This window comes from Typopeltis vanoorti, chromosome 3, assembly GCF_054136105.1.
Source record: "Typopeltis vanoorti isolate ZY-2024b chromosome 3, IOZ_Tvanoo_1.0, whole genome shotgun sequence".
Lineage (NCBI taxonomy): Eukaryota > Metazoa > Arthropoda > Arachnida > Uropygi > Thelyphonidae > Typopeltis > Typopeltis vanoorti.
Window position 1 is genome coordinate 163441403 of NC_143551.1, and position 17324 is coordinate 163458726.

The window sequence follows — 17324 nt, forward strand, 5'->3', positions numbered from 1 at the left end:
GACAACCTCACCACATGCCTCTCTTGCTGAATCAATCAGGGCTTTTTTCAAGGCTTGCCACTGAATCTCCAAGGTTTGATTCCTGTTCTCAAACTCTTTCATTTTTTCTTCAATAATCTTTGTATATTTTAGTCTACAGTTCACATCTGAGAGTGCTCAACTTTTATTTGATTTAAAACTTTCTTACATGTTATTCTTTTCAATATGAAATTCAATTTTATCCTGCTCAAGACTAAATAGTGACCACTTCCAATTTCAAATCCTCTGTACACTCTGGTGTCCTGCAACAGGGAGAAAACATCACTCTCAACAATAACATAGTCAATGAGACTTTTCTTATTCCTTGCCTCTTCTCTCCATGTGAATTTGTGCACATTTTTATGTTGGAACATGGTGTTAGTAATAACCAGTCCGTGTCCTGAGCAGAAATCCAACAGATATTTGCCCTTATTATTAGCTTTGCTCTTTTCTCCAAATTTCCCCAAAATATTTGTATGTCTCACAATAATTTCCTAATCTGCTATTTAGATCCCCAACAAGGACCGACTTTTCCTTTTTCATTGTGTCAGTTGCTTTTTCTAAAGCATCAAAAAATTCCTTCACTTCTACCTTAGTAGGACCTTCTGTGGCACAAATAAGTCTCATTGTCTAGTTCCCTATTCTCATATTTGCCCGCATTACTCTACTTGAGACTGCCTGTCATTCAAGAAGATTAGCCTCGTATTTTGTGTTGAATACTATTGCTACTCCTTCTTTTCCTTGATTGTCATTGCCTGAATATAACATTTTGTATTTATTGCTGAGAAAGATCTCACCAGTTTTGGTCTTTTTTGTTTCAGTCACCCCTATTATGTCGATCTGGTACTTATCTAATTCCTCAGCTAGCTCCATTTCTTTGGCATTCAGGCTTCTTATGTTGATAATACCGATCTTTAACTCTGGTGATATTGAGTTGGGGTGTGTTTTCAGATTTGTTCGAGTAGCTGACTTTTCGCTGTTCGCCCTGGTTCCCTGGTGAAAATAACGGGGGCCTTGTTTAACCAGGTGACGCCTCAGTCAGCATGAAATTTTGTCATGTTGTACCATACATTTTTTGTTTTGGGGTTAACCAATAAGAATACAATTTGGTCGGATAAATCCCAAATTGCCAGCCCATCCTCGTTCATTCAGTATCCAAGTAGATACCCAACAGGGTGCACCACGAGAAGGTGAGGATTGGACATTAGGTCAGAAGCCCTGGTCGGTTCTCTGCATTTCTTTAAAGGCTATGTGGAGGTCTCCTCTCAGTTATACAGCTTTGACCCTTAAGCATGATTTTACTTGATTTTTAAATCTATTTCTTGTCATAATATAATCTATTTGGTACCTTCCTATATCCCCTGGCATTTTCCAAGAATACCTTCTTCTTTTTGGTATACCTCATACCAGGTATTAGTAATGATCAGATTGAATTGATGGCAGAACTCCAAGTCTGTCTCCTCTTTCATTTCGGCATCCAAGTCCATACTTTCCCACCTCTCTACCATCTTTCCCTTCACCAATGACTGCATTCCAATCCCGCATGACAATAAGATTATCTTCCTTTTTGGTTAGTTTGATTAGATTCTCACTATCTACATATACTCTCTCAACTTCATCATCATCACCGTGGTCGCTAGTAAGCATGTAAGCTTGTATTATTATAACATTTGTTGGTTTTTCTTTACCATTTTTACCATTATCAATCTGCTACTACATTTTACTGAGTTGATTACTCTTCTTCCCCATTCCTTATTGAGAACCACCGCGACTCCATTATTTGCTGTCTCATCACCTGAATAAATGACTCCGTAATCACCACTAATTGGTGATTACAGAGTCATTTATTCACTGCAGTCATTGGTGAAGGCAAAAGTCTCCAATTCCAGTCCATCTCATTTCACTAATTCCCAATATGGCTATTTTTAATCTATCCATTTCTCTCTTCAAATTTTCCAATTTTCCAAATTGCAGGATGGTTCTCACATTCCATGTCCCAATGAATGTACAAGGATTTTGCTGGTTTACGACCTGGGAAGCCTTACATCTTCTCCTGCCGTGCACAAGTATTAAGCCATTGTGCGCTTTACTGTCTTTTAGAATGTCCATTCATACTGCTATCTTACTAGGGAAAAATAGAACAAGGTGGTATCCCCCTTGCCTTCCTTGTCCAGCAATAGTCTTCTAGAGAGGCTCAGTGTGCTAGTCATTTCTCATTCCTCATGATTATCCACCTACCACCGTATCCTTTACACCATTGTTACTTATGGTGATCTTCTGCTGATCAGGATGAAAGTTGTTGCTGCCCCAACTTCCAGCGGAGGACCATAATTGAGTGTAAGAATGTGTATAATATGCCCGAGTTAGTACAAAAGACAATAAATCAGAATGGGATAGTTAGTATAAGGCATTAAGATAGGGATGGGACTAACGGGCTTCTGCATTTCATGTATACTAATGCCAGGAGTATTAGGAACAAGAAGGAAGAATTTTTGGCCTTGGTTGGCTCTTCCTGGCAACAGGTTATTCGCATTAGTGGAACATGGCTGACAGAAGATGATATAACTAGTGGGATAGAATGTGAGGGGTATAGTGTGTTCAGGAGAGACAGAGAGAATAAAATGGGGGGAGGAGTGTTATTGATGATAGCTGATAAACTGCAGCCAAGGAGAATGGAAGCTGAACTGCAGGATAGAGAAAAGATTACATTTGAGGCTATTTTGTGTGAGATTGAGACTAGCAGAACAAAATATACAGTTGGGTGCTGCTATAAGCCAGGTGACAGAATAGATGGTAGAGGTAGTATGCATAAGCAAATAGATGCAATGAGTGGAAGGAGGGTAATTATTATGGGGGATTTCAACTATGGTAACATTGATTAGAAGGACGAGAGGACACATGGGAGGAAAGAATTGGATTTTATGTAGTTATTAAGGGATAACTATCTGCGACAGCATGCAATGGAAAACACTAGGAGTTCGAGAGAGTGCTCGACCTAGTAATTACATCTGAGAATTTGACTGTAATGAATATGACAACGTTGCCACCAATTTGTGAGAGTGATCATAGGGTCTTGACCTGGGAAGTGGCTAAATGTGTGGAATTTTCAATAAGACAAGGTACATGTGGAATTACCAGGCTGGTAAGTATGACAAGCTTAGGAGATTGCTTGGTTCAGTGCCATGGTATGTAAAACTGCAAGGGCTGGATGTTGATAGTGCATGGGAGGATCATTTGCAGGAGGTAATGGCTGACTGTATACCTAGAATCCAAATAGTAAATCAAGTAGGGGTTAAATGGATGAATAACACCATTAAGCTTGAGCTGCAAAAAAAGAAACAACTGTGGAGGGAATTTAAGGAGAAAGGGGACCTGCAGGCACATGAATGGTATAAAGCGCAGGAAAGAAGAGCAACAAGTGTGGTAAGAAAAGCAAAAGCGGATTATGAAAGGAAATTAGCATGGCTAAAGAGAATCCCACAGTTTTTTCGACATGTTGCAAGTAAAAGAAAAAATGTATACCGCAGAATGATTTTAAGGAATGCCGATGGTAGGGAGGTAACCAAATTAGGTGATATAGTATTATTGAGCGAGCACTTTGCAAGAGCATATCATCCAGGTGGTGATATTGCAGGAATGAAGGAACCAACAGCTTATACGGGAATTGTGGTAAATGAAGTGGAGGTGAATAGTCTATTACAAAACCTTAATGTGAATACATCTGTGGGATTGGATGGTATACCAGCTCGTGTTGTACGTGAAGCAGCTAAAGAATTGTCAGTGCCCTTGACCATTTTGTTTAATTTGAATCTCGGGTCAGGGTTAGTCCCTAGGGGGTGGAAAGAGGGGTAAATAGTTCCACTGCATAAAGGAGGTTCCAAGACTGCTGTTGCAAATTACCGACTGATCAGCATATCAGGAGTCGTTTTCAAGGTCTTGGAGAAAGTAGTCAAGAGGAAAATACAGGAATGGATAGATGAAAATGGGATATTGTATGAGGAACAGCATGGTTTAGTGAAGGTAGATCATGCCTTAGTAACTTGCTCACGTTTTATAACACAGTGATGGCTGACTGGATAAGGGTAATGGGTTTATAATGATTCTGCTGGACCTTGCTAAGGCCTTTGACAGGATACCACATGGAATTCTAATCAGTAAACTGCAGCATATCGAGATGGATATAGGGTTGGTGAGATGGATAGCAGGGTGGTTGATGGACAGATATCAGACAGTAGTTTATTTAGGAGTAGATTCCAAAAGATAGCCTGTGACTATTGGTGTGCTGTAGGGTTCTGTTCTTGGACCACTACTATTTCATTTGTTCATTAACGATATAGGAAAGGATATGAGAGGAACTGTTCATTTGTTTGCTGATGATGCAAAGTTTGGTAGAGCAATAGTGAATGCACATGATGTCAAAATTTTGCAGGATGATTTGGATAGTTTGGAGGACTGGGCTAAGGAGAATGGATGTCAATTCAATGTGGCTAAATGTAAGGTTATGTATTTTGGGGTGAAAAGATTAGCAGCAGTATACCACATTAGTGGAACTGTACTCCAGGAGATTGATGAGGCCAGGGATTTGGGAGTGTTGGTGGATAGGGAGTTGAAGTTTAGGGAGCACATTGCAAAAGTGGCTAAATCAGCTCATCAAATCACTTGGTTACTGTAGAATACTTTGCAACAAGCAGAGACAAGCAAGTTATTGTTCCTCTGTATCGAGCCTTGATAAGATCCCATCTTGACTACTGTGCCCAGATTTGACGAGGATCCTCCCCATCAAGAAGAAACTCCAGGGTTTCTTCTTGATGGGGAGGAGGTGAAGAGGATCCAGAGGCGAGTGACCAAGATGATAGCAGGACTATGGAATGAACCTTATGAGAATAGGTCGAAGATTTGTGGGTTGCAGAAATTGGTTGATAAGCGGAAAAGGGGTGATATGATTGAGACATTCAAATTACTGAAGGTTTCTATAAGATTAATTCAGAGAATATTTTTGAGAACAGGACTGGTGGTGGGAGGACTAAGGGCCATCCATAGAAACTGGACAAGAGTGTTAGAGCTAGGTGTTTTACTTGGAGAGTGGTAAATAAGTGGAATAAGCTGCCAGAGTCTGTTGTGGGTGCCATGACTGTGAATGAGTTCAAGGCGAAGTATGATAGATACAGTATGAATTTTGAATAGTTGGTCTTGACACGATGTTAGGGCCTCCCTTGATGAGTCTAAGGACTCCTTGGAGTTGCCCATAATAATAATAATAACCATCCAGAAAAACATGCACACAATTCAAAGGAATTTGATCCACAACACAATTATTTTAAATTCCTGAACGATGTTTTAATTACCATTATAATGGTTGGTTTTGGCACCATTACAAAACACTACAATAACATAAAAAATAGAATAAAACATAACATAGACACTAAACAAACTAAGTGAAACAAACATTGCCCATGAAATTAAAAGTACATAAAATAGTCAAAATTACAAAATCCTGCCAAAAGTAAATTTTATCTTACATATTAGTACATAACTTTCACAATAAATAGATGACAAATAATCTTTGGCACTTACTGAAGATATTGTTTTTTTTTGATAATTTATAACAACTCCCCATCCAAAGTCATAATTTCCATTCTTAACCTACAGGCAAGATAAAAAAAAAAAATTAGTTTTTTCTTAATTAACAAAATTTCACAATGTATCAGAAAAAAATGACTTACCAATGTCAATATTCAAAATGTGTAAACAGAGTTAATCTAATATGGTATAGTTACTTAAAGAAATCTAAACAGAACACTTATTTCGAAGCAAAAATGGCAGGAAAAATAACCAGAGGAAGATGTAATAAGGTAGTTTGATGTATAGAGTGCTTTAGAAGAGTGAAAGATAATTCCTGAAGACTAAGCAAAAGAGTCGTTAGGAAGCATATGAGGTCTAGGTTTTTCTAGTGGCATGTAGTGAGTCTGTGTGGAAGGAGCTACCAATGAAGATTGCAGGTACATAAGTCTGACTATAAATTAAAGATGCCCAAAATTCATATTCTTGGTTTAATCTTTGCATGTGAAGTATCTTCACAACTGGGCTACTTGTATATATATATAGGCAATGACTTTGCATCAGTTGCATCAGTATCCCATAATGCAATGCGCGCACACACACACACTTCCAGATGTATGCTTTGGCCCTTTCCATAATGCATAATACTATGCTTTATGGGAAGGGCCACTGCCCAGACTGACTTTGACCTTTATTGAGGTCACATGGTATGAGTCAGAACCAGAAGAGATACCAAGGTGTAGAATTATAAATATAATTCTACACCATTAGTTACTTTAAAACCACCTATAAAATTAAAAAACATATTCGACTCCTTTAAAGGATTCTCTCCCCACACTGGCCCACTGTATCTATTGCATCTGTAACTTGCCTTATATTGGTGAAACTGAGTGCACAACTCCTATCAATAAAAAAAAGAACATAATACACTGAATTTAACAATTTTGGTGAAGGGCCTCTCAGAACACTCTTAACACCCTACACCAAACTGATTAGAAAAGTGCTGGTTCCTAACACCATACAAAAACCTGGTATGAATACAAATATAAAGATGACTGTGAAATTTTGATTAATCATTATAATCATAACAATGTGGCATAAAAATTCCAAGAATTTGGATGGCACACTTTTAGCCCACTTAAAAACCTTTATCTTAAGATTAAGCAATAATTTCAGCTCTTATTGGCCACAATCTGTACTGTTTTTTTCCTACTTTATGTGGAAGCATGTTGCTCTCTAGCTTAATATACTTCTTAATGAATTGCAACCAAATAGATAATAATAACATCAGGACTCTAGCTTTGATGTAGTAAGGTTTTTATTTTTTCACCATAGGTCAGGCTAGTAGTTTTAAGAGCTGACCAAATGACTGACTTTCAGCATGTACCATGTTTCAGACATACCATGTAGATTGTAATGTAGCTTGTTTCTTTGTATATATGTGTATACTCCAGATGATGACCATGTTATGAAGATCAAAACATTGAGCGATTATTTTGGTTTATATTAAACTCAAGTTTTACTACAACATGGTAGTTGCTTCCATAATTTTTAACAATGAGTATTCAATTTTTTCTTTTTAAAATTTCCCTATCACTAACCAACTGCCTCCAATTCAAAAAGTTTATCTTCATGTTTGATTTTCTTCTGACTAATTTATTGACAGAATCATAAGTTTTTTGTTTAGAAAAATCTCGTTTTGCTGTTTTGGCCTCTACTCTCAGTAATTTCAATATATTAATGATACTGCTGCAATTCATGTCCTACTTCATGCAATGATTGTCAGTTCTGTTTAAAATGTGTGCACCTAAGAAAAATAAACTAAATTTGTATGCAAAAATATGCATTTCCAATACCTTTTTATAGATTTTACTATTATTTTATAACCAATAATGATACAACACGGCTTACTGCATTACATGGCAGCTAAATTTTATTGCTTCATTATAATTTGTATACATTAAGATATTAAAGAACTGTTATGAAAATATAACTATCACCATCACTTTCCTCATATGTATCAAGAGAGTGTAGAAGATACTTCAACAGTTTCCATTATTACTAATATCCTGTCAATAATTTTCCTCCATATTCTATCACTTGTTAGCATCTCCTCCAATATAATCTTATCTTATATTTCTGTCACCTAGGATACTTAACTGCATGAATCACATCTAGATCTTGGTGTTCTTCTGAATCTTTTCCCTGCTATCTTGGCATCATACACCTGTTTTGCAAACTCTTTCTTCCATTCTCTTTAAGTGACCATATCACCTTAGATTAGCTCTTCTAACACACTCCTGAATGCTAAAAATGCCAATTACATTATCTTCATTTTTAATATGTTTTGCCAATGATACCATCTAATCACTCCCAGAATTTTTATCAGAACTCTCACATCTGGTCTCTACTTTTTTTTTGATTAACTGCTTCATTTCTAAGATCCAAAAGTTAAAATAGGTTTGAACACATTGTACATTGCTAGTTTGGTGATTTTGTTAATTTCTCTCTTCCATATGAATTTAATCAAATGAGTCAACCACACCAACTTAGTTTACTCTATGTCTATTTCCATATTAAATGTGTCATAACTATGCCTACATAACTGAAATATTTTACTTGTTCTACATGTTCTCCATTGAGAATGCAATTGAAGTTTTCCATGCTCCTGCCTACTTTCATAGTTCTCATTTTTTTATTGCTAATTTTTATGCCAAATTTGTTACATCATCCATATAATTTAGTTAAAACTCCTAGAGATTTGCATTAAATATGTTTAGAACATTATCTACATGAAGCAAAGAACTGTTTGATATCTCCATTTCTGATAGCAGTTTTAATGTCATTTTCTTTCATAAAGTGATTCATATAGATCAGTGCTTCCCAAACTTCTGGATGTCAGGGCCCCCTTTGCAAAAATTAAAATATCTCACCGCCCCCTTTGAAAAAAAAATCGTAATAGAGAGATATATTATTATAATATTTATTGTATTTATATTCAATACAAAACATACACAGCGAATATTGCAAAAATCAAATGCATATATTACATTTTTTGCCTCTTACCGTTTGGTTCTGAAGACGATGCGGGCTGTTCTGGTAAAATATGAAATACTGTCCTTTTTTTTTGAGTCTGTTTCTGCTTCTTCTGATTGTTCGCGGGATTTTTTTTTTTTTTTTTTTTTTTATCAGCCACTTATCCATCTCAGGGTTAAATTTTTTAACGTAGAATAGATCAAATAATATCACCACTTACTGATACTGGCACACCACAGACTGATAACATGAAATTAGTGAATATTACCTCAATAAGGGAATTCCCGGACCAGGAACATTTTTCTCTTTTGTGACTTTTCTCCCTTTACGGTAATTAAGCCTAACGCAAAACAGACAGCAAAGGCAGGTTATTAAAACGTGGATATGATTGGTGTGGTATTAACAAAAGATCACGCAACCGAAAGATAAAAGCATAGCTGACAATTGAGTTGAAATGCTAACTCTCTTCAACCGATTTCCATATGTGAAGCTGCCATAACATTCATTATATATATATATATATAATGAATGTTATGGCAGTATATATATATTACTTAGTTTTAACACTTTAACGAATTTTAACACGTTCAGTTGAATTTTATTGCTGCCTTGGGAAATTGAACCCACACACATCTAATTAATAACAATAGTTTTTAGTTAGATACTGTGTTTTCCCATGCAACATATGGTTTTGTTTCAGCCTATACAGCATAGTTTCTGTATGAGGGGACATGTGATTCATTAATTAGTGTGTTTTTATTCCAGTTGTCTCTAATTGCACTATTTGTTGAGAAATATATTACACAGACTCCTCATATCTTATTCACTGGCATAATAAAAGTACTTGTTTTTATTGCCTCTGCAGTATATAGTAGCTGTTAGGGAGGGCGTGTTGTTTACCACTGCAAGCGAGTTACTATCTCCCCACATGAACTTGTTTAAGCTTTTTTTCATGTGTGAAGTATATGCGAAACTTTTATTGGTAACAGAAAACTAGCTCGGATGACAGTGATAATACATAACGAGTTTTGATATGTATATAAAGTCAATATCAACAGTCCCTGATTATGAATGCGTGATGAAAGGGACCGGAAGATTTGGAGCTTTCCTAGAGAGCATTCGAAGTAAATACAATTAACCACTGCTTTGAAATGAAACATATGAATAAACAATATTTACTAATATTCATTAAGCGCCGAAATACGAGGAAGAAAAGTTTGTGAACCAACACCAATGTGTGAATTTTTCCATTAAAATATAAAAAATAACAAAAAAGAAATAATAAATAATAAAAGTTAAATACGTTTCTTTTAAAATAAAAAAAATCTACTTAGTCTTAAAACATTTTAAATTTGTTTTCTTTATTTCACGGCCCCCTTAACAAAACCTACGGCCCCCAAGGGGGCCGCAGCCCACAGTTTGGGAAGCGCTGATATAGATGATTAATAAGATAGATTTCTGATAGATAGTTTTAATGTCATTTTCTTTCATAAAGTGATTCATATAGATGATTAGTAAGACTGAAGATGAGTAATCCTTGTCTCACATCTGACCTTAGATCAAACCTTCCTTCAATTCTAATTCAGATTTACAACTTATATTTAAGTTGTGTTCAATTTACTCCATACAACTACAGCATTTTGAACAGCTTTCGTTTCTTATTCCTAGTCATATGCTTTTTCTAGATCTATAAAACTTAAATACAGATCCTTGTTAATAATACAATGGTTACTCACCTAACTGTTATAATGTGAATGATTTTCACATTAATGATCTATTTGGACTCCCTATTCTCAAGTATACTTGCATAAATCTTAACCTGGAACATACTGTAAAGAAATTCCCCTGTGATTTTCACATTCATTTTTATTTCCCTTTTTATAGAATGGGAACAATGAGAGTTCTACTCCAATCATCTGACCTTCTGAACAGGCTTTACAAATTATGCAGTATAGCCACAGCAAAATACTTAATATACATTCCATATTTAAAGCATTTCTAGTTGAATATCATTTACTTCTGCTGTCTTTCTACACTTCAGACTTTTGATAGCTCTTTTACCTCAAGTATTAATATGTACTCCCTGTGTTCTGTTACTGCTGGTTTCATTTAAGTCTTTCAAAGTAATTACTCCAGATATCTAGAGTATCATTAATTTCAGTTTTTATGTCACATTTATTATCCCTGAATCTTGAACAATTTGCCACCTTTCTGATATATGTAGAAAGTTTTTTTTTTACCTTGGGTATATAGTATATTAAAGATACCAAGCAATTTTATAAGTTAGGTTTTAATCCTTTTTCCTTTGAGGTAAAAGAGCTATCAAAAGTCTGAAGTGTAGAAAGACAGCAGAAGTGAATGATATTCAACTAGAAATGCTTTGGACTCCCTATTCTCAAGTATACTTGCATAAATCTTAACCTGGAACATACTGTAAAGAAATTCCTCTGTGATTTTCACATTCATTTTTATTTCCCTTTTTATAGAATGGGAACAATGAGAGTTCTACTCCAATCAACTGACCTTCTGAACAGGCTTTACAAATTATGCAGTATAGCCACAGCAAAATACTTAATATACATTCCATATTTAAAGCATTTCTAGTTGAATATCATTCACTTCTGCTGTCTTTCTACACTTCGGACTTTTGATAGCTCTTTTACCTCAAGTATTAATATGTACTCCCTGTGTTCTGTTACTGCTGGTTTCATTTAAGTCTTTCAAAGTAATTACTCCAGATATCTAGAGTATCATTAATTTCAGTTTTTATGTCACATTTATTATCCCTGAATCTTGAACAATTTGCCACCTTTCTGATATATATATCAGAAAGGTGTATATATATATATATATATATATATATGTTGAAAGTTTTTTTTACCTTGGGTATATAGTATATTAAAGATACCAAGCAATTTTATAAGTTAGGTTTTAATCCTTTTTCCTAAGTAAGCAAACAGACAAGTAAGTCAAATTTGCGCCTGCATGAAGTGCCAGTCTGAGGCAACTCATGGTAACGGTGGATTAAGCTCCAATCGCTTTCCTTAGTATTTTCCCCTAATGCAAAGCACATCCCCTTGCGGAGATGTATGATGCTATGCATTAAAGGCAAAGGCCACTACCCAGACCAGTTTCGACCTTTATTGAGGTCTCGTCAGTGGGAGCCAGACCTAAAAATGCCAAGGTTGAAGTAATGCAGAACTTATAAATTTTACCTAAACAAGTTGCTACAAGGTACTTTGACCTTATTAAATAAAAATCTCAGGATGAGAGTAAGATGTAGATAGTTTTTTACCTTGGGTATATGGTATATTAAAGATACCAAGCAATTATAAAATTGCTTGGTATCTTGCACTACGTGCAGGTGCAAACTTGACTTACTTGTCTGTTTGCTTACTTGGGAAAAAGGATATTAAAACCTAGCTTATAAAATTGTTTGGTATCTTTAATATATATGTATATATATATATATATCTACTTTATTCTTGCCAGTGTATTCCATGACTTGTTTACTATGTATGCTATTTATTATTTACTTAAGTAATAATAAATATAATTATTGTATAGTAATAAAAAAAATGCATGAATACATAAAGTAAATATTAAATAGTAAAATATAATTATAAATAATAATTACATACAACTGCTACTTAAATAAGTAACATTACTATCTGTATTGCCAAAAAACTCATGACACCTTAAGACAAAAGTTTCAAGAGAATTTTAAAGTATTAAAAAAAAAAAAAAAAAAGAGTCAGCATGCATAGCTCAAAATGTGCAATAAAAACAATGGCACAGCATTCCTTTTACAAAGTTATACTGTCCCTACACAGTAACTGCTAAGAAAATTTAGCAATGCCTGCCAACATGGGGAAGTTGAATTCCCCATGTTGGCAGGTCCTCTATACATATTAGTAGTTAACACGCTTGCTGTCCAACCATCATGTGGCAGATTCGAATCTAGTTGTAAGCATGAATATTTGTGAATGACTTGAGGTAGAAGATGAATTTCATCACTCAGTGTGAGACCATAACCCTACTTAATGGTGTTAACAGAAAAATGAAACATGAGATCATGATTAAATAAATGAAGTGTTAAGCTAACATTTTCCTTTAGCCACCAATGGATCTTAATGAAGATAATATATGTACATGATCTGAAATGTAATAATAATGTTGCATTCACATCAGGCTATCACAATGTGAATGCATGTCAACTAAACAATCTGTTTAGTTGACTAGTGCTGTTTTTGTGGAATGTACAACTAAACAATGTTTTACCTACAAAACAGTCTGCGTTAAGTTTTTCCAAAACCATTTCAAGGTATATCCTTATATATGTTAACCAGATGTTTATTCCTGTATTGTATTCCTTGACTTAAAGAATTAAAAAAAAAAGTCCGGAAGGGAAGAACCATTGCTTTGTTCATATGTTACTTCCATCAGCAATTCATTTTTCTTTTCGCAATCTTGACCACAATAGTAGTTTCTTAATGTAAGAAAAAACAAGCCATTCAAAACCTCATTTATGTGAGTCGTATACGAGTAGTGTCACTATTTCCTTTCGTGAAATACTGAATCTCTAAGTACAACATGATATATAGTAAGGCAAGAGTTACAGCATTCATACAATGGCAGGTCATCTGCCTTAATGTATAAGAACATATTAGATAACTGCAGCCTATGCAGAACCCAGCAAGAATAGCTTCCTTTCCTCCATTTCTACATATGCAGTTGACTACTTTTATTAAGCTCATACTTTCCCACATACTGTGTTTTTTTTGGTTCTCTCTCTCTCTCTCTATATATATATATATATTAGACAGTTAATATTGATTATTAATAACTGTAGAACATCATAGAACATTGAATGTGGATTGTACACACCAGAAGAGATCACCTATAAAGAATTCAGCATCTATATGTATGATTTTTGTAGTGATTTTCTCATATATATGTAGAAGTGCAAGCTGTACAACATACAGTATAGCAACTGCATTCAAATGAAATAACTTGAGATAATGAAATCACAAAAAAGACAGCAGGACATGTAATAGAGGACTCAGATCTCAAACTATCAGTATACACAGGTAAGAAATCAGAGTACTCTGCTCTGCTTTGTGTGCATCCGAATAACTGCCAATACAATGATAAGAGTAAGCAACTTCATTACCTAACAAAGTGAGAGGATAAAAGGAGTGCAACCTCCCATGGACTGCTATTATGTTCAGATTGTGGTTAATGTTAAGTACATTCATACCAACAGTTTATAAAAACTAGCTGAAAAGAATGATTGGGGAAAGACTATTTGTAGGGTATAGTTAAATGACAATTGTTTTTGCTCAAGTGAGAGAGCGGGTTTGATTGCTCCTCCATACACTCATTACTCAGAATAAGTAATGTGCAAATTTCACCAGCAGCTATTCATATACTATGAAGATGTAAAGGATCTAACATCTCTCTCTTGCAACTCATATCAAACTTTGAGCAAACAACAAGTGCACAATAAAAGCAAAGCAGGGAACACTGATCAGCATCCTATTCTGTAGAGCATAAAGCACAGTGGAGATTCAATACTCCTTCCTCAGTTTTCTCTCTTAGGCGGATGAATGCAATCTCAGTTCTTTGTAAAAAAATGAAACCAATCTTCAGATGCTACTGGAATAATGGACTGTTCCGTTGTAATAAAAATAACTAGCTCTGTGTTTATTGGTTGTAAAGATTTGATACTACTAGTTACCTACTAGTTGCACCACGTAAACCAGTGGCTTCATCTGGGTTTGGATGAACATACAAATATAAATAAACAACAAGCTTTAATTATGAATCGATACATTACTAAAAAAAAAAAAAAAAAACACCTAATGCGTAGGAACTGTTACACAAGTACAATAGAAACACTTCAAGTGTGGATGCAGGCACATGGTCAGTCATTGTTCAGCAAATGAGTCCGATAGAGAAATTCTCTGATGTGTTTGGAGATCTGATCAGTGACTTCCAATCGCACAGAATCATCCCTTGGTTTCTGTTTAGGACACCCTGTGAGTGGATAACCACTGTAACCTCTTATGTATGGCATGGAGCTCTTAACCCATTCAATGTTGTGGTGAGTGCTGGATGGAATGCCAACCCTGAACTGTCCTCTTTGTTGTCGATGTCTCCAATATGTTCCTTTTGTCTTATTTCTAAACTCCTCAAAGTTTGTCCTATATAATTAAGGCCACAAAGAACATGGGATGTTGTAAACTTCAGGATGTTTGTTGAAAGAGTTGTGGTCCTTGGGTGAGCATAACAGATTTCGTACTGTCATAACATTGGTTTGAAGGCTACTCTAATGTCATAAGATTTGAGGAGATTAGCAATTTTTTGCAAAAGTTCGCCAACAAAAGGGATGGAAATTGAAGTTCTGTAATGAATGTCATGGATTTGTGGTAGAGAGAAATTAGAGAGTAGTATTTGTTTTGCTATTTTTTTATGATATCTATTGCTGATCAATATTTGGAGAATAGAATATAATTCTTCTGTTAGTGTTCCTTCATCTCTTATAATAGAGATCACCCTCTTTTTCAGCATATGTACAATGCCCAATTTTTATGAAATATGGTGCAACAAGAAGAAATGTAGATAACAACCTGTGTGGGTCGGCTTATGATACACACTAAGAGAAATGCCTTCATCTTCGTTATTAAAATGAATTTGATTTTATGGTGGAAGGAGTTAATAGAAGCCAGAAAATCATATTACTTCTACCTTAAAATCAAATTCATCTTAGAACTGGAGAATGAAGGAAAATTAAATTTTTTTTTCATTTTAATTACAAAACAAGCAGATGAAGATATTCCTCTCAGTGTGTACCGTAATATGATGCAACGTTTCTCCTCATTGCATCATATTTCACAAAAATTGGGCATTGTACATATGAAAAAGAAGGTGATCTCTATTATAAGAGATGAAGAAACACTAACAGAAGAATTACATTCTATTATTCAACTATTGATCAGTAATGCATATCCTAAAAAATAATAACAAAAAGAACACTACTCTCTAATACCTCTCTACAACAAATGCATGACATTCATTACAGAACTTCAATTTCCATCCCTTTTGTTGGCAAACTTTCGCAAAAAAAAATTTTAATCTCCTGAAATCTTATGACATTAGAGTAGCATTCAAACCAAGTTATGAGAGTACGAAATTCATTATGCTCGCCCAAGAACCACAACTTTTTCAACAAACATCCCATGTTCTTTGGGGCCTTAACTACATAGAACAAACTTTGAGGAGTTTAGAAATAAGACAAAAGGAACATATTGAAGACATCAACAACAACAGAGAGGACATTAAAAAATTTAGTTTAATCCTTTATCCAAGTGTAAGCAAACAAAGTTTATGCCTGAAAATATCTTCAGGACTGAGGTAAGGTGGTGCAACACCAGGCAACTCCAAGCAAAGGCGGACCAAGCTCTCACCATTCCCTTTCTCAGTATCTCTCATAATGCAAAGCACATCTCCTTGCGGACATCTATACTGCTGTGCATTAAATGAAGGGTCACTATCCAGACCGGTTTCAACCTTTATCAAGGTCTCATCAGTGGGAGGCAGACCCAAATGTGGAGATACCAAGGCAGAAGCAATAGGAGAGGTCATATTTACCTATACGAGTTGCCAACAGGTTTACCACCTTATTATTGAATTACTCTGGATTTAGAGAAAGATGTTGGAAGTTGAAACTGGTCTGGGTAGTGGCCCTTCCCTTAATGCATAGCAGTATACACGTCTGCAAGGAGATGTGCTTTGCATTATGGGAGATACTGAGATAGGGAGTGATGAGAGCTTGGTCCACCTTTGCTCAGAGTTGCATGGTGTTGCACCATCTTACTTATTCAGTCCTGAAGATATTTTCAGGTGCAAACTTTGTTTGCTTACATTTGGATAAAGGATTAAACTAAATTTATTATAGTCTAACCAAGTGCAAAATAAACTTCCAACAGAGAGGACAGTTCAGGGTTGGCATTCCATTTCTCCAGCACTCACCACAACATTGAATAGGATAAGATCTCCATGCCATACATAGAAGACTACAGCTCCCACAACATAAGAGGTTACAGTGGTTATCCACTCACATGGTATCCTAAACAGAATCACGGGATGATTCTGTGTGACTAGAAGTCAGTAATCAGATCTCCAATCATCATCAGAGTTTAATTTCTCTGCTAGCAATCAGATACACCTGCTGAACAATGACTGTCCATGTGCCAGCATCCACACTCCAAGTGTTTCTATTGTACTTGTGTAACGCATTCCTACGCATTCGGTATTTTTTTTTAGTTATGTATCGATTCATAATCAAAGCTTGCTGTTTATTTATATTTGTATGTTCATCCAAACCCAGATGAAGCTTCTGGTTTATGTGGCAAAACTAATAGGTAACTAGTAGTAGCAAATCTTTATGACCAATAAATCCAGTGTTTTTTTTATTACATTAATTTTGTGGTCAAAAATAACATACTTATAATGGACTGTCCCATTCTTAACTCTGTGTCAGGGATAAAGAACGCATTCACAAAAATTTATATATTTTCTGCTGAAAATCTGAAGCCATTACTAAGACCATGTAAAGATATCTGATCAATTGCTTGATGAATGGTTTTCAGTGACTGTCATGTTACAAGAATGATAGAAAATGGTACAGCCATCAATATACAGCACAC

At 35.2% G+C, this 17324-nt stretch overlaps 1 protein-coding gene across 1 annotated transcript in view; it reads right to left on the reverse strand.

Annotated features, from left to right (window-relative positions):
* Mtr4 (exosome RNA helicase Mtr4) overlaps window positions 1-17324 on the reverse strand; it is a 432027-nt gene that overhangs the window by 134012 nt on the left and 280691 nt on the right. Inside the window, exon 17 of the mRNA XM_090390948.1 lies at window positions 5593-5661. Coding sequence (XP_090247074.1) covers window positions 5593-5661 — 69 coding nt within the window. The remainder of the gene's footprint in view (window positions 1-5592; window positions 5662-17324) is intronic.